A 19,389-nucleotide genomic window follows, 5' to 3' on the forward strand; every position below is an offset into this window, starting at 1 on the left:
AGTTTCAAGTCAGCACCCTGCCTAGCTATTAAGGCGCATGACAGGCACTATGTAACACAGGATCAGGGATTTATATTTTGTGACTCTTATTTATGTGTCAGTGCAGCTAATTAGTAGCATTTCATCAAATTGACTACTTCAGACTTGTGCAGCAGCAATTAAAACTGAGATTTGTACCTTGTACACATAACAAAGAATGAAGAAAATTGCGTATTTTAATAGGAAGAAAGCCATTCCATATTACCTAAGGAATGACAGCTAAAGTTAATGTGTGATCATAGTATGCAACATGTACCAGAGAAATGGCTCATAGGTTGAATATGATTACAGGTCAAGTTGTTATGTGTATGTAAATCTTGAGAACAAATAGCTGCTAATGCCTTATTTATATTTTGGAGAAAGTACAGTGCCTAGATTTGTCACTGAAATTGTGATCTGATCTCTCTTCCCCATCTCTTTAAATTACATTTCATGTGTAGGTTAGTTTTGAGAGGCAGAAACTGGAATTATTTAAAATTGAGGCAGCTCTGAAATTTATTATTGACTTGTTTAAGCCTTCCCAAGCAGTGAGCATATGTGAATAATCTCTTGTTCTTTACAATTTGAAAACTATCTTTGTTACAAGAGTTGATTATAACTGACCTAGAATGACGCATTAAAATTATTTAAAGAGGTGATTAAGTTGAATCTGTTCCCCCAAGTTTTTTTATTTATGTGTTTGATTTGTCCATAAGATGTGCAAAGATGAATCTGCCTTGAGGTCTTTTAGAGATATGAGCAAAATTGTGCCCTTAGGTACAATAATAAAGATCCAAATTAACTTTACTGAGTTTGGTGGAGATAGTCTAGGTTTACATCACTGTAGCTGAGGGCAGAATTTTGCCATATATCTGAAATTTGCACAGTGTCCTGACTACATTTAATGATCGTAAAGAGTTATAAGCAAGCATGCTTAAGCCACCTCTCTTCTATTCCCTTCCCCCCATGTATAAGTTGAAATACTCTTGATTTAAAAACTTCCTCGCTCCCAGTGAGAATGTCCAGTTTGATTCATTTGCTCATACAGATAGTTGATATCCCACTTAGAAAAGTTTCTCTTTATTCCCTCTTTTCTAAAATTACTTTATCCTCTGAGTATAGTTGTTGGAATAATTAAATTTTCTCTTATAATGATCATCTGATAAGTGTTACAACACTTTTCAGTTGAACTTCTTTTCATTGGTTTAGCTAGGGGAGAAGTGTTTTCATTATGAAAATTAAATATCCCGAGTGACTGTTTAAGGGGAAGAATTTTTGAGACTCTGCCAAGGAGCAAAGATTAACAACATAAAATGGTGGATCAGCTGTCAGGAATTATTATACCAAATTGCCACTTTTCATCTTCTGGCCTCTTGTATTATTGCATCTTTCTAGTACCACAAATTGACTAAACTTTACTACTGCAGTCCAGATGGAAGTCAGAGAAGTGAAATCTTAAAGCAGAAAATTATAGATAAAGTTTCATCAAGCAGGATAATTGTAACACTTCATTTTGACTACTCTGTTGACAGCATATCAATGTCCCTTCATTGAATTGCACTACAATTAAAACAGGTAGTAAATGAAAACATTTGAATTTCAGATGGTTTCAGTTGTCTAGTTTTATCATATCTTGTAAATTAAATGTTCTAAGGCATCTAGTAAATATTGCCACTTCTACGTACTCTCTGCTCATACTTGTTTCTGATGTCAGCCTGACTTTGTAGTGCTCTGTACACCTCTAATCATGTGTCATTGTGCCTGATGCCTTTAAAAGGGAACAGGCATCAATTGTAATAGTTCACTTTCCACTCTTCTCTTCCTGCATCTTTTCCTACCAGATGCTGGTCACACACTTTCCACAATGTTTTAAATACCTTTCCCAACACCCTGTTTCGTTTTCTCTTCCTCTCTGCCCATTCTGTCCATTGTGTATTCTGGGCATACAGGTTGGCTTCTCCTATCCCTTCTTGAATATTCGTGTTTGCTATATAAACATTTCAATAGATGGAGCAGAGCAGAAGCAGATTTGTGAACAGTTGGTATCAAATACCTGGTCAGCAAATGAATGGAAGACATCATTCTGAAAGAGCAGATTTAAATTAAATAATTTTGTTAATATTTTGCAATATTTACCCTTAAAATGTAATGTAGATTCGCTTACTTGTTTTGAAAATTGACAGAAATTTTAAACGGGAATAATAAGTGATCATCTAATCTTATACATTACTTATACATTATTCTTACAGCTAATTTGTGATACATAAATCTGTACAGACTGTGCTATGAGAAATTTCCTGAAATATATCAATATGTCTCTCTTCTGCGAGGGTCAGATGCTTACCATTCAGCTTTTCCAGGAATTTCAGGGTATGTTCAGTTCATTATGCCCTCTGGAAATTCAGCTGGCTAAATCTAATCCTCATTCAGCACTGCCCAGTAGCCACAGAGAGGAGCACTTCTGCTTACTGATTTAAAATGATTTTCAAATCAGAGAACGGATGTGTTTCTTCTATATATGTGGCTGCTTATCAGTGCTGGACTGAGGCTGAACTAAGCCAGTTCAATGTTGGAGGGCAGAGAGATTGAGAATCTCCTGCAATTGAAGGAAAATGGAATTAAATTTTCCAGATGGATATTGAATCTGAATGGGAACAGGAAGTGTCTTCCTTATCATCCATTTAAAAATATTTTACATAGGAACTTATAACCATATATATCACTTATAACCATTAATCAAGCAGAAGTAAAGTGAGGCACAGAATAGTTATTGCCCAAGTTTGAATCGGGAAATAAGGAACAGAATTTAGGAGTCTTAACTTCAGATCCTCTTCACTAAGCAGCAGGCCACACTGTCTTGTTAGTACTGAACTGGAAGAGTTCTGTTTTCTCTTTTCTACCCTGGATGGGTGGGAAATAAACAAAAGATGCATATACTGGGCTGTTCCTGACAAAGTCCTCTTTATTCTTTTTCAGATTGGGAAGAAGAGCAGGTCAGCAGTCCAAATATTCTGCGGCTTATTTATCAAGGACGGTTTCTTCATGGCAATGTGACACTAGGAGGTAATGAAATAACTTGGGTAGTATAATTTAGCAACTTTCTCCCCAGGCAAAGTGAATATTTATTTAAAATGCAGTAAATTCTCTTTTAAGTAAAACCCTCTCTGGACTTCAAGGTCACAACATGGTTTTCTGCACAGTTTTGCTGTAGCATAACATGGGATACTCTGTGTTACCTTTATATTTTTCCATCCTGCTAGAATCGGATGTTAGACTATGGTATATATCACTGTGTTAATTAAATCTTTTCTCACGTAAGGATTAGTTATGCTATCTTTATTGTCTTTTAATGAAAGAGGGATGATTTTATTCCACTTCTCGTATACTGCATTTATATTGTAAACCATTTCAGAAATCTCTAAGTATATTAAAAATGATGGATAAAGATTATGATAATTGGTTAAACAATACTAGGGAACTTAGTGTAATGAAGAAAGACACCCTGTGAATTAGAATGAGGGAAAATATTTTTGCTATCTAGCTCTGTCCCAAGGATACAATTGTATAGTTATGTGAGAACAAAAGTAAATGGCTTCACTTTGTATGGTGAGGAAATACAGCTCAACTGTGCCCCCTTGTGTCATGTTTTCTAGTTATATTTTGTAGGATTTGTTATATTTTGTAGATTTATTTTTTATTTATCAGAGGTGTAGTACAATGTATTGTAATTAACAATATTTCCTTCGAGAGGTGGTGGCAGCCATATGAATTTTAAGTAAAATAAATGTCTAAACAAAATATCTCTTTTCTGTTTGCTCTTACCAAATCTGACAAGTAAGCTAAAGGGCCTATACTCTCTGTCTACAAATTGCTTCTGTTAATGCGGTTGGTAATTATGAATGCACAGGGAGGGGAGAATGTAATATAAAGTCATCCCTGGGGTAGCTGCCTTGAAGTTAAAGGTAAACCTGGAATGACTTTATCCCTTTGTATTTATCACTTTTGTTTGTTTTCTTGTTTTTGTTTTTTGTTTGTTTTCTTTCACTCTGGTGGCACGAGTGAGAAACTTGAATCTTTGGCATCCCACAATCTCTCATATAAAGACTCTGGAAAACAAATGCAATATATTACGGGGGAAAGTTTCATATGTGCCCTGCCAATGTGCTTCAACACCAACTTGGAGAGACTAGCTCTAGGATGACAAGGCAGTTCATTCTATTTTTCTCCTTTAATTGTTGCCCTATTTGCTGATAATGGTAACCAGGTTGTCATTTTGTGCTAGTTGTGATATAGATGCTTCTCCATTAAGAACTGGGCTACCAATTCATTCTAAATAGATTACTATACTGCTATCAGATAACCACTTTTAGCCATTACTAACCTGGGCTGCTGATCTCCTTTTGGACAATTTATCCTCCATATGGTTCAGTTTTCTAATACTACTTTATATACTGGCTAAATAATGGCAAACTTCACTGTGTACTGCTTAGTAGTAACTGTCACTTACTGTGGAATTTTTATTTAGGCTTCAGTTAGTTAATATACATAATACCTATTGTGCAATTTTATGGCCCACTCTTGAAGGTAGTGAGAAGTAGTGTGTTCTTAGTGTTAGTGAAGATATTGCCTCTTTTCCCCACCCTTTGCCTCATTCCTCCAGCCCCAAGCTTGAATCATCATCAAGTTCTCCTCCCATGATGCCTTGCCTCAGATTATCATTCTCCAGCCAAAGATGGCTATACAAGATGTTCTTTGGTATTCATCTGTAGGTGTTTCTCTGCACCACTGTTACTCACTTTCTTCACTGAGATCAGACTGGACCTCACAGTACTAACAAGAGTCAGTGTTTGTTTATCCAGTTCCGCTGGAAAGAATAGCTAGCATGCTTTTGGTTGCTACATTAAGACAGTTTCATGGATTTTAAATGCATACTTGGGATCAGGGAATTTTAGTTCAGATTGCTGCTCACTGATGTATTGCAATTTAATCATCACAGCTTTACCCCAGGGATATTTCATGTATTACAAAGATTTATTTCTGTTGTTATATTTTAGAGGTTTGTTTTAAAACATTTATTTCAACACTAATGAAATAATGTAATAAATTTCAACCTGGCGTAAGATTATACAGCTTGAGTTATAAATTTCTGAAAAGAAATGTTGATGCAACGTTTACTAAAGCAACATGGATACATTCCATAACAAAAGAAAATAGTAACTTAATGTTTAGTCCAGTATGCAGTTTCTCATGACGTTATAATACTTTGCATTTCTGTAATGCTTTTCATCCAAGGATTTTAGGGGTGTTGAATTATAACATTTATAAAGAGCATTTCATTTGTCTCAAGTGGTTAGTGAATATTGACTGGAGTTTGGGCTTGTTCACCACTGAAAGTCATTTTGTCAATTGAAGAGGCAACAGTACCCTCAGATTGTCTCTTTGGACACTAAATATCATCATTGGTTCTTTCTGTCAAAGTGTGGCAGTTTTCTACTTCTAAACTCAACTTCATCTTGTAAAAACTGACTGAAGTTGAAGCTTAAAAGTAAAAAAAAAAAAAAAAAAAAAAAAAAAAAAGTAGTCTTGAGCTTGTCTACCAGCCGGTGTTAATGCATCTTTTGAAGTATCTGCTAATACAAGAATGACTGAGGAAACGGCAAAAGTATCAGTGGGAATGGTAATAGAAAAAAACATTTGTCTCTAAAGTCCGCAGTGTCATTGTTGCAAGAAGTGCCAGATCCATCATTTTCTGTTGCTGCTAGTAGTCAGTGTGTGAAAAGATGGGTGAAGAGAACATGTTGTCCAGATGCCACCAGCAAATTTCATATGATAGTTGATTATTAGACTAGTAGCTTGTGGTTGAACTAATTTTACAAATAGCCATGAGGTACTGCATTTCAAAAGTTCTCCTTCTTCAATCAGATACTGGGAGGAAGCAGTAGAGAATTGCTCTAATATTTCTTCTTTTTATTTAAAAAAAAGACAAGAAGAGAAAGGACACTGGAGAGAGAAAGCAGAAGAAAGGATATAACAGAGACAGGACAGTAGAACTAAATGAAGAGAATAGAATAAAGATTGAGGAAAAGAGAAAAAGAACCAAAAAAGTCAACAGGAAAGGAGAATTGGGCATAGACCAAAGATGCTTCTGTCTCCCTTCCTGTACCCCAGTCCAGGGAAATATTAGAAACCACTGACAAGGACTTGTGTAAAAATTATGCAAGCCATTAATTCAGGGGTTGGGCAAACTTTTTGGCCTCACGGCCGCATCGGATTTTGTAAATTGTATGGAGGGTCGGTTAGGGGAAGGGGCTGTGGCCTGGCCCCCACCTCCTATCTGCCCCCTTCCCCCCGGGACTCCTGCCCCATCCAACCCCCCCATTCCCTGACTGCCCCACTGGGACCCCATCCACACACACCCGCTCCCTGTCCCCTGACCGCCCCCGGACCCCTGCCCCATCCAACCCCCCCTCCTTCCTGACTGATCCTCCCCCGGGACCCCTGCCCCCCGCCCCTATCCACACTCCCACCCCCTGACTACCACCCCGAACTTCCCTGCCCTCTGTCTAATCCCCCCTGCTCCATGCCCACTTACTGCTCTGCCTGGAGCACCGATGGCTGGCGGTGCTACAGATGCGCCACCTGGCTGGAGCCAGGCCATGCCACCGCCACCACGCAGCACAGAAACCGGGTCAGGCCGGGCTCTGCAGCGGCACTGCCCCGGAGCTCACAGCCCTGCTGCCCAGAACATTGCGCCGGTGGCGGAGCGAGTGAGCTGAGGCAGCAGGGAATGGGGAGCAGCGGGGGAGGGGCTGGATCTAGCCTCCCGGGCCAGGAGCTCGGGGGCCGGGCAGGACGGTCCGCGGGCCGTAGTTTGCCCACCTCTGCATTAATTGAAATATTAGCATACTTTTGCTTGATTACTGTAAATAATCAAGCTCCACAGTTCACTAATCAGAGCATAGTCGCCTCTAGTGTCCTTTTGAGTTTAGGTAACGTTTCCCTAATGTGATTAGTTTGTAACATTTTGGTCTTTCTCTAATGGCTTCTTAGAGTTCACGTAAACTAGATATAAAGGGATTTTCTTCTTGAACTGAAAATATATAAAAAGAACAGGAGTACTTGTGGCACCTTAGAGACTAACAAATTTATTAGAGCATAAGCTTTCGTGGACTACAGCCCACTTCTTCGGATGCATATAGAGTGAAACATATATTGAGGAGATATATACACACATACAGAGAGCATGAACAGGTGCGAGTTGTCTTACCAACTCTGAGAGGCCAATTAAGTAAGAGAAAAAAACTTTTGAAGTGATAATCAAGCTAGCCCAGTACAGACAGTTTGATAAGAAGTGTGAGAATACTTACAAGGGGGGAGAGATTGAAAATATATAGCCTTTGTAGAGTTATCTGTTGTATCAAAGACTCAAAACTTAGAACTGTTTTAGACTTAGAACGATCAACAGCCTCTATGTGTAGGCACAGGCTGCTTTCCATAGGGCAAAAACACCCTTCAGATTTAGGCTATGTCTACACTGGCAATTGAATGACGAAACTTTTGTCTTTCGGAGGTGTTAACCCCCCTTCCCCTGAAAGACAAAAGTGCCAGTGTGAACAGCGCGTTGCCAGCAGGAGAACTCTCCTGCTGACAACACAAACACCGCTTGTTGGAGGTGGAAATTTGTTGGCTCTCCTGCACAACTTTTAGCGGCACGGCTGTATGACATAGCCATGTCGCTAAAAGCTGTGTAATGTAGACATAGCCTTAGTTTACCACATAGCTTGTTCTCTGGGAAGTACAAATGTCAATTGTATTTCAAAGGGATTTCAATGTCTCTCTTTCTCCTGATAAGATAATTGCCTGTTTTAAATGAAAATGTTTACAAAGAAAATGTTTGGCTGCTTAAAACTAAATTAATTACATTAGTCCATCTAAACTAGGGATCTAGTGCTTCTGGCCAGCAAGTACCAGGTTTAGTTTTATATCTGATTCTTGGCTCTGCAATAAACTGATTGAAATGGAAAAGAGAGACTGTTAGGATACTCCCTCTCCATCCTCCCTCCTCAGTTACTGTGGATGGATTGTTTCTAAATGCAGATGGCAGACTCTGCGATGGTGAAAATGGAAGCTGTGACCTGCTCATTAGAGGTTAAGGTTCTGCTTTAAGTCACAGTGTTATGTTTTTGGGCACAAATACTAAAGGGGTGGGGAGGAAGTACCTTGAATTCCTAAAGAGAAACTGAGCTGGTTCATCTATTGCTGATGATATTCCCTGATTGATTGATTTTTTTTTTTTTTTAATGGAGCATGTGGTGGAAGATATCTTTCTCCTAATTTATAGTGGAAAATTTAAAACCTCAGGAGAAAATGAAGTTCTAGTAATACGTGAAACTTTTACAAATAACCATACTGAACAAATGCTGTCACAAAGTTGCAGTCCAGAACACAGAAGCCTGGGGGTGGAGGGACATTTTAAAAGGGTGTGCCAACCCTAATATGACTAAGGTATAAATGTTTTTTTTGTTTTGTTTTGTTTTTTTGTTTTGTTTTGTTTTTTTCAGTCAGTGAGATTGCAGTGGAATATTTATCAAAACTCCAGAGTGTTGAAAACGTAAACACAATATTATGAAAACTGGAATATGAAGCTGACCAGTCTAGTTTTACTGCAAAGTGGAATGAATTGTGAAAAGAAAATCAGATTTTTAAAGTTCTTTCAATTTCAATAATACATGGTAGTAACAGTGTTGAGGAAAACACTTTGTCTTAAACAACTGGTTTTAAACAACATTTTAAAGTTTCTGGAGATGCACTATTCTCACATACTATTGATGTGTGATGGGTGTTCAGTGTCAAAACATGAGGCATTGTAATGAGGTGGTATTCCATGAAATTATTTGTAAATATCACATCATATCATCAGAGATTTGGATTATTTACTTTTCAAGAGAATTGGAAAAATGTTAGGCTTCTGGTAATGAACACTGTGTGCTGTTCAATTCCTTGAGAATAAGTATTTATTTTGTGGCTTAAGTTGGTCCCATAGGCCTAATCATATGCTTAAAATTAAGCACTTTGCTGAATCAAGGCATAAGAGACCATTCCTGCTCCCATTAAAGTGAATTGTACCACTGACTTCAAAGAGAGCAGGGTCAGGCCACATAACTTTATCATCCTCACAGTGGCAAACATTAAAAACACAGTATTTCATTTGATCATTTTATAAGACCCTGATCTGGGTAACATTTATACAAAACTTCTTTCTAGGATTGGTAAATAAGCAGTATGAATTTTGAAGTAAGTAGGAGGAAGCTGTGAAAAAAGCTAATCCAGTTAAAGTTATGGTTTTAGTTGGGTTTGTTCTGTAGTGATGAAAAGAGTTTGTGTGTCGTTAAATCATCCTCTATTTTTCACACAGCATTAAAACTTCCTTTTGGCAAGACAACGGTGATGCATTTGGTGGCTAGAGAGACATTGCCAGAGCCAAACTCTCAAGGTAGGCTATACAGTAGATGCGCTTCCAACTTCAGCTGCATAGGCACGTGTTCAAAAATGTCATTGTTTTCATTGGATGTTTTGAAAGGAGAAAAATCTTCATGGTCTATGAATAGTTCTTGTCAAGCAAGTAACAAGTGATTTTGGACACACTAAAATAAAAAGCATATTTCTTAGTTATGTATCTGAGTAACATTTTTTGTATTCTCCAGAGCTTATAAAGTTGCACAAGATAAAATTTTTGCGTAGTTCTCATAGACTTAGACTTTAAGGTCAGAAGGGACCATTATGATCATCTGGTCTGACCCCCTGCATGCTGCAGGCCATAAAACCGTCCCTACCCCTTCCCTGGACTCTGCTGTTGAAGTCCCCAATCCTGTTTTTAGTGACTTCAATCGGCAGAGACCCTCCTGCTAGAGATCCCTGCCCCATGCTGCGGAGGAAGGCGAAAAACCTCCAGAGGCTCAGCCAATCTGCCCTGGAGGAAAATTCCTTCCCGACCCCAAATATGGCGATCAGTAAGACCCCGAGCATATAGGCAAGAGTCTCCAGCCCAACCCCTGTTAGCCATTATACTATTTACCTACCATTGCTTGGCTTTCCTTGACTACTATGTTTTACCATTAAACCATTCCCTCCATAAACTTATCTAACTTAATCTTAAAACCAGACAGGTCCGTCGCCCCCACCGTTTCCCTCGGTAGGCCGTTCCAATATTTCACCCCTCTGACGGTCAGAAACCTTCGTCTAATTTCAAGTCTGAACTTCCCCACATCCAGTTTATATCCATTCGTTCTTGTATCCACGTTAGTACTAAGCTGGTATAATTCTTAGTTCTTGTATCATTAACAATTATCCCCCCTGCTCGCCCCAACTGAATGTTTTGTAAATTTTCTTCTCGTTGTTCCACAGGTCAGAGGAACCGTGAAAAAACTGGAGAGAGCAATTGCTGTGTGATCCTGTAAACTCTGTCTGCTTTACCTGCTAAGTGTGATGTAATATAGTCTTTGTCTTTCATGCTGCTGGAATAGAAGAGGCCCAGCCTTGCTTCAAACACCTTTAGGAAGAGCCTGTCTGTAAATCCATGGAACTGAAATATTACATAAACACTGTCACATTATTCTCTTTTTTAAAGGAGAGATCTATGAACAATTCCATTATAATTTTATTTCTATTTTTTTCTTGCTGAATAATCTTATAATACATCGGTTCTTGAATGCATTCAATCTCCAGAAAAAGTTAGTGTTCTCTTCCACAGCAGAAATCATTTTGCTGCCACAAAAATCTTCATTAACCGGAACTAATCAATCAAGCTTTCTAGATGCAATTTGCACTAAAAACAGTTGACAATATGTTTCTCATCAGCAATCTCTAATGATATTTGAGACACCTAGAAATAATCTCCAATATATAATACAGCACTGGAAAATAGAATCCATAATTTAAAAAATCTCACTAATGGCCAACTCAAAGGAAAAACTGAAGTCAATTCTACCAAGTCAATCTTGGTGGCCGAACTGGCACAGAATACTAACTAAACCGAGCCTGGCTATATATATTTTCACTGCAACAAACGAAAAACGATGTGCCTGTAATTTAAAAGCACTCTGTAGAGGGCTGTTGAAACTGATTTTTTTTTCATTATTATGGTGCACTCTTTTCTCCTACGTTAGTTGAGTGCTTGTTCATACAGCACAAACAAGTGCAGAGAGTGCATTTCCTAGCCTTAATATGGGAGGGGTAATTTCCTGTCGTTCATAGGCTTTTATTATTGTGCATAAATATTAGAAGACTTCATTTACTAATCAATTTTATGTATTTGAATATCTGCAATTGATGTTTTTCAGTAATTCTTACTCCTCTGTATCTCGGTGTCCAGAATCGTGCTTACTCATAAGAGACTTCAAAAGAATTATGAAAGCTAAAAAAAGAAAAAACCTCTGCCATAGTACTGGTTTTGTTTCTTTATGTAATCTGCATTTGGTATTAGTGCTTGCAATTGTATTCAAATCAGAAGCTGATTTTTAAAGGCATACATAATTAAAAAGGATGCCATTTTATTTCATATCAATAATTTAAAGGTTGATATGCTAAAGAAATTTGCACAGCACTAAAGCATGAGCTAGTTTCATCTAAACCTGTAAAAATATAAAAGATTTTATATTTTTTCACTCGGGAAGAATTCTTCCTGGATGAAATTACAAATAAGTGTAGAATATATTTAATAAAAATCTTATAAAATGCATAACTATAGAACTTAAATATAGATTGGCGTGTAGCATAATAGAACAATATTCCATATAAATAGCATTAGCCTTAAAAAAAAAAAAAAAAAAAAAAAAAAAGTCACAGGTTGACGTTGTGTTCTGTACTTAATAAGTGTTCACAGCCCTTACAGATGTTGTGTAATTGTTTTTTCAAATGGTCAGCATCATTCAAATCAGGTTATTTTACCCATTGTTACTGCTTTGATGAAATGCTTTATATGCCATAGGCCTACAAAAATATTGTTCATACTGATCAGAATTAAATTTGTATAGAGCAGAGTTTTAAAACAAATTGTAAATAGCACTAAACATTTTCTTTCTGCAACCTGTACTGATAGATTCTACTGTAAACTAAATAAAAGAATATTGTAGTGCATTTTGGTGGTGATCTAAAATTAATGACTGGGTCTGTAATTGATTTATATTTGTTTGTTTTCACAGTCATGAAAACTGGTGAAGTGTCAAACCTAGTTCCCCTCTGATTGAAAAAATAACTGTTTGTTTATAAGATTATTTATAGACCAATTCTTGATTTTAGTCTGTGTTCAACATCATTTTTTCTTGAGTTTCCTTGGTTGCTCAAACATGGAATAAAACACCCTGCTCCAAAGAGATAAAAATAGAAGAACAATGAGGAGTCCAGTGGCACCTTAAAGACTAACCAATTTATTTGGGCATAAGCTTTCATGAGTAAAAAACCCACTTCTTCAGATGCATAGAGTGAAAATTACAGATACAGGCATAAATATATATTGGCACATGAAGAGAAGGGAGTTACCTTACAAGTGGAGAACCAATGTTGAAGGCCAATTCAGTCAGGGTGGATGTGGTCCACTCCCAACAATTGATGAGGAAATGTCAATACCAACAGAGGCAAAATTGCGAGAGGGAGATTATATGAGAAAAGGATCTACCACATAGTACAAGAAAAAGTAATGAGATGAAGTATGATTCGTATCTTGTTAGTTTAATAAATCTTTAGTGTGAACTGGTGGTATTTGAATAATGATTATCTAGAGTGTTGGTGATAGCTTGAAAATTACATATTTAATACTGAAGAGAAAGACCTTGTGTTGGTAGCCTAAAATTAAGTAACTTCCTCGTACATTATTCAGTAAGTTTGGATATTGAAGAGAGACAACGAGCTTCAGGTATAGTAAAATAATTCATAGTCATCTGAGGTATTAATACTAATGCCACATTATATACTTGTTAGAAAACGTGTGACCCTTCTTTGATCCATTTAAATAAGATTGCTGGATATTTGCTATTTTGCAAAAGAGATTAATTTTAATAAAATATCAGCTCTTGAGGAGAACAATGTACACACACAAGAATGTTCAAATAAATCCTTTAAACTCTGCTCAGCTTTAAAAGTCAGTACTTGTGACTATGCAGGTTCTCTAGAAGAAAAGTAGAATACTTTTATGCTTGTTTGACCGCCAGCACCCAGAACGTCGTTCCATCTGTTCCATCGCATTGCTGTTGTGTGGGCTCTGGGAATAAACGTGCAAGGGTAGTTAAGGGTAAGGTTTGTTCAAGACATGTTGTATTCTAAATTACTCAGACATTGAAGCATGAGAAGGAGCAGTTTATCTCTCACTCCATATTGTAAATTGGCCATATCAGATACAAGAGATACATTTGGGGGATTACAGCCCAGTAGTACTAAGGTGCTGTACAGATTCTAGTGTTCATAAGTGATAGTAAGTCTGTTGCAACAGCCTCAGGGCTTGCTTAAGCTACTGACTGGGGAGGAAAGCATGGTAAATGCCTTTGCTAATGCCTACAGAATAATTTTTAATGTGCTGCATTGATGTACATCCTGTACTAACAGGGCCGGCCCACAACATTTTGGCACCTGAGGCGGGGAGCTCAAATGATGCCCCCCAGGCCTCCTTGCTTGGGCCAAAACTTTGAAAGGTCTCAATTCTGCCTTCTTCCTGTTCTACTCCTCCCAGGGTACTGCTCTGCTACCTATTCCAATAAAGGAGAACTAACCGCTTAAAATGCCTTGTTCAAAAATTTTAAGTAACACTTAACTTTCAAACGCCTGAACAGCAAATGTAACTTTTCTTGTCTGCATAGTAAACACTGGCATTTTTATATGTTTGAATAATCAAAGTGGTGCTTTCCATGCCGCCTTGGTTGCAAAGATTTGAACTGCTTCCTGAAGGTCCACAGTCTGGGCCAGCCCATGCTCTATTGAGATGGTTGCAAGGCCGACCAGCCTGTCCTGTGTCATTGTGGAGTGTAGATGTGTTTTTATTAACTTCAGCTTGGAGAAGCTGCGTTCTCCACTGGCAACTGTTACAGGAACTGTTAGAAGTATGCACAGAGCAACAAAAGTATTTAGAAAGAGGGTGGTCATCTTATTTGTGCACATATATTCCAGAACAGCCTTTGGAGTTGATCCAGCTGAAATGTATCTTGGGCTTTCAGTTCATCACCTAAATCACTCGCATCAATATTGCGCATGTCATCATGTGTCAACACTGTCTCTAGTGCCCTGCATTGCTGGTGTAGGTCTTCTTTAGGTACAGTGAAGAGTTTTGGAATATACAACATCCCAAATATACTGCTGTGTTCCTTGAGCTGCATGAAACGTTCTTCAACTGACTATTGTACAATCTAGGTTAAAGAATTCAACTTTGAATTGTTGTTTGGGGTCTCTTATGGGATTATCCCGTGCCTTGTAATCAAAATGTCATCTTCGGTGACTCTTGTATACTCGAATGGGTGGGAAAATAGCTTCAGTGTGAAGTTCCTCTGCCAACTGGAACATTAGACTGCAAGAGTTTGCAACAAAAACAGTATGCCGCATTCTGGGTTTTTGAGTACATAAGCCATGGCCTCTCCACTTTGTCACCATTGGGGATATCACGCCAGTAATGTGTTGGATGGAAACTTCTATTTTCATTGTCTTGGGGAACATGAAATTTTTCACTTGCTGTGGCCCATGCAGTACAAGGAAGTCCCTCAGGCTACTGCTCAAGTGGATCCACAGTCCTGGATCATCTAGACTTAAGGAACTAAGCTCAGCAGCAGCTGTTTCTTGTGCCTCCACCACACTCTTCTCTGATCTACACTTTTCTTCAGGAATGTGCATGGTTACATCTATTTGAGATGGAGATATGGATGCTGCACTAGCTGTCAGGTCACCTGCACTCTGACTAACTGGAAGATCAGGCATCTCCTCACCACTCACATCCTCACTGGGGTCAGAGGGCTCACCGTGAACATTTGTGTCTATGTATCTCAGGAGAGCTCCTTCCTGCTTAGATAGAAAAGCTTCCTTTGCTTTCTTTCTTTTTCTGAATGTTCCCCCATAGGGGCGTTTTCTTCTCTCACTCATGACTGCTGTTCTGTGCCAGCTATAGTGGCTCTCAACACTCAATTGAAGGGAACAAATAAGCAGGCTGGTAGCTGGGCCTGAGTGAGGGAAGATATCAGCGTCTTAAGGGCCTATCTGGCTCCTACTACTTCAGTTGACTGCCTGTTTCCTCAAGTGGGTTCAGGGAAGCGGCAGGAAACAGGAAGCTCCCTGAGCAGCTGGTGTTAATCAGTCCAGGCTCCTGGGGGTGCTAGAGAGGTACATAAGAGGCTCCTCCTCGTCCTCCTCTCTCTCTCTCTCCCTGCAGCTCCTGCTGCTTTCTGTTCTTCCCTCTCACCTTTTCTCCTGCCTGCCTGTTATGTCTCTTGTGCCCTCCTTCCTCCAGCACAGCACTCCACCATCTCTGTGCATCTAGAGCAGAGAGACCACATATGCACTAGCAGCAGACACAATTTTCTACACTCTGGGTCCTAGTGGCGCCCCCCACAGTCTGGCACCTGAGGCGGCGGCCTCAGTTCGCCTCCTGGTAAGGCCAGTCCTGTGTACTAATTGTTTGTCTCTCAAATTCCAGTTATAGTAGGCAGCACCTACAAGCACTGATACTGTGACCTTTATTTTAGAAGAGGGAAACATGGTACTTAGAAAAAGGTCAACAAGTAGGAATTTTTCATTATCTTCCTTATCACTATATGAAAAGATGTTGTTTCCTTCCAGTATGTCTCTTCAGTACCTGCTCCACTGATTCTGTTCTCATGAGTTTTGTAAATATGCTGAAAGCCATGCAGCCAAACAGTGTTTGATCTCTTCTTCAGTTAGTGTGCAATGCAGTCACAGGCTGCTGTTAACATTGCCAGCATGCAGACTTTTCAGCACATCTGAAAGCAAAGTCATGAGCTGATTCTCTGTCATGCTCCCGCAATTTTAAGTTGTGTTGGTAGGTTCCAGAGCATAGTTCAAGAAGGGAAATCATGTGCAGTCCGTGGCTCTGTACCCGGATTGAATGCACCTTTGCGATCTTTGTTCAAGAGGCAAACTCACAGATTTGCCATTTGATCTAAAATTCTCCTGCTAGCTCTGCCTGAGTTTACCCATCTGATTAGTGCAGAGTTAGGGTCAAGCACTGCCTTAGATTGGTATTGGGAGCTCCCAGAGATACCAGTTGCACCACTGAAATCAATGGAAATTCTGTATGCTGATCCAAGGGAATATAGAAGCATTCCATGACTGTTAAAGAAATGATTCTACCTCTTTCTTTCCACTGAAATATTTAGAGTTCCTTAGACTTGTATCTTCTTTCTGTGAACTTGAGTGTCAAAATCTAACTTCAGAGTGCAAGTTGAAAAGTTTCCTAGTAACAATGTGTTAGGTCTCTCAGTATCCTATCAACTACATTTATAATACGTTAGTACTATTTATATTGTAGCAGCACCCACAGATGCCAACTGGGATCAGGGTCTTTTTGTCCTGGGGGTTGCACTAAAATACAGTCCCTGTCCTGAAGAGCTAATTAACCTAGTGAGGAGGGCTTTAAACTAGGTTCGACAGGGACAGGTGAGCAAAGCCCACAGGTAAGTGGGGAACATGGAGACCGGGGAGATGGGTCGGAAACAAGAGGGAGTGTGGGCTATATTGGCAGAGAGAAAGGAGAGTCAGGACAAAACTGGGAGGAAAGATCAAACCAGTATCTTAGATGCCTATATACAAATGCGAGAAGTATGGGGAATAAGCAGGAAGAACTGGAAGTGCTAATAAATAAATACAACTATGACATTGTTGGCACCACTGAAACTTGGTGGGATAATACACATGATTGGAATGTTGGTGTGGATGGGTACAGCTTGCTCAGGAAGGATAGACAGGGGAAAAAGGGAGGAGGTGTTGCCTTGTATATTAAAAATGTACACACTTGGACTGAGGTAGAGATGGACATAGGAGATGGAAGTGTTGAGAGTCTCTGGGTTAGGCTTAAAGGGGCAAAAAACAAGGGAGATGTCATGCTAGGAGTCTACTACAGGCCACCTAACCAGGTGGAAGAGGTGGATGAGGCTTTTTTCAAGCAACTAACAAAATCATCCAAAGCCCAAGATTTGGTGGTGATGGGGGACTTCAACTATCCGGATATATGTTGGGAAAATAACACAGCGGGGCACAGACTATCCAACAAATTCTTGGACTGCATTGGAGACAACTTTTTATTTCAGAAGGTTGAAAAAGCTACTAGGGGGGAAGCTGTTCTAGACTTGATTTTAACAAATAGGGAGGAACTCCTTGAGAATGTGAAAGTAGAAGGCAGCCTGGGTGAAAGTGATCATGAAATCATAGAGTTTGCAATTCTAACGAAGGGTAGAAGGGAGAACAGCAAAATAGAGACAATGGATTTCAGGAAGGCAGATTTTGGGAAGCTCAGAGAGCTGATAGGTAAGGTCCCATGGGAATCAAGACTGAGGGGAAAAACAACTGAGGAGAGTTGGCAGTTTTTCAAAGGGACACTATTAAGGGCCCAAAAGCAAGCTATTCCGCTGGTTAGGAAAGATAGAAAATGTGGCAAAAGACCACCTTGGCTTAACCACGAGATCTTGCACGATCTAAAAAATAAAAAGGAGTCATATAAAAAATGGAAACTAGGACAGATTACAAAGGATGAATATAGGCAAACAACACAGGAATGCAGGGGCAAGATTAGAAAGGCAAAGGCACAAAATGAGCTCAAACTAGCTACGGGAATAAAAGGAAACAAGAAGACTTTTTATCAATACATTAGAAGCAAGAGGAAGACCAAAGACAGGGTAGGCCCACTGCTTAGTGAAGAGGGAGAAACAGTAACAGGAAACTTGGAAATGGCAGAGATGCTTAATGACTTCTTTGTTTCGGTCTTCACCGAGAAGTCTGAAGCAATGCCTAACATAGTGAATGCTAATGGGAAGGGGGTAGGTTTAGCGGATAAAATAAAAAAAGAACAAGTTAAAAATCACTTAGAAAAGTTAGATGCCTGCAAGTCACCCGGGCCTGATGAAATGCATCCTCGAATACTCAAGGAGCTAATAGAGGAGGTATCTGAGCCTCTAGCTATTATCTTTGGAAAGTCATGGGAGACGGGAGAGATTCCAGAAGACTGGAAAAGGGCAAATATAGTGCCCATCTATAAAAAGGGAAATAAAAACAACCCAGGTAACTACAGACCAGTTAGTTTAACTTCTGTGCCAGGGAAGATAATGGAGCAAGTAATTAAGGAAATCATCTGCAAACACTTGGAAGGTGGTAAGGTGATAGGGAACAGCCAGCATGGATTTGTGAAGAACAAATCATGTCAAACCAATCTGATAGCTTTCTTTGATAGAATAACGAGCCTTGTGGATAAGGGTGAAGCGGTGGATGTGGTATACCTAGACTTTAGTAAGGCATTTGATACGGTCTTGCATGATATTCTTATCGATAAACTAGGCAAATACAAATTAGATGGGGCTACTATAAGGTGGGTGCATAACTGGCTGGATAACCGTACTCAGAGAGTTGTTATTAATGGTTCCCAATCCTGCTGGAAAGGCGTAACGAGTGGGGTTCTGCAGGGGTCTGTTTTGGGACCGGCTCTGTTCAATATCTTCATCAACGACTTAGATATTGGCATAGAAAGTACGCTTATTAAGTTTGCGGATGATACCAAACTGGGAGGAATTGCAACTACTTTGGAGGACAGGGTCATAATTCAAAATGATCTGGACAAATTGGAGAAATGGTCTGAGTTAAACAGGATGAAGTTTAACAAAGACAAATGCAAAGTGCTCCACTTAGGAAGGAAAAATCAATTTCACACATACAGAATGGGAAAAGACTGTCTAGGAAGGAGTACGGCAGAAAGGGATCTAGGGGTTATAGTGGACCACAAGCTAAATATGAGTCAACAGTGTGATGCTGTTGCAAAAAAAGCAAACATGATTCTGGGATGCATTAACAGGTGTGTTGTGAGCAAGACACGAGAAGTCATTCTTCCGCTCTACTCTGCTCTGGTTAGGCCTCAGCTGGAGTATTGTGTCCAGTTCTGGGCGCCGCATTTTAAAAAAGATGTGGAGAAATTGGAAAGGGTCCAAAGAAGAGCAACAAGAATGATTAAAGGTCTTGAGAACATGACCTATGAAGGAAGGCTGAAAGAACTGGGTTTGTTTAGTTTGGAGAAGAGAAGACTGAGAGGGGACATGATAGCAGTTTTCAGGTATCTAAAAGGGTGTCATGAGGAGGAGGGAGAGAACTTGTTCACCTTAGCCTCTAAGGATAGAACCAGAA

At 39.3% G+C, this 19,389-nt stretch overlaps 1 protein-coding gene across 1 annotated transcript in view; it reads left to right on the top strand.

Moving 5' to 3' along the window:
- Positions 1-12,153, top strand: part of UBL3 (ubiquitin like 3) — a 71,669-nt gene extending 59,516 nt beyond the window's left edge. The window contains exons 3-5 of the mRNA XM_005286639.5: positions 2,995-3,081; positions 9,434-9,511; positions 10,423-12,153. Of these exons, the coding sequence (XP_005286696.1) occupies positions 2,995-3,081; positions 9,434-9,511; positions 10,423-10,475 (218 nt within the window). The 3' untranslated portion in view covers positions 10,476-12,153. The remainder of the gene's footprint in view (positions 1-2,994; positions 3,082-9,433; positions 9,512-10,422) is intronic.
- Positions 12,154-19,389: the final 7,236 nt, after the last annotated feature.

This window comes from Chrysemys picta, chromosome 1, assembly GCF_011386835.1.
Source record: "Chrysemys picta bellii isolate R12L10 chromosome 1, ASM1138683v2, whole genome shotgun sequence".
Taxonomy (NCBI): domain Eukaryota; kingdom Metazoa; phylum Chordata; order Testudines; family Emydidae; genus Chrysemys; species Chrysemys picta.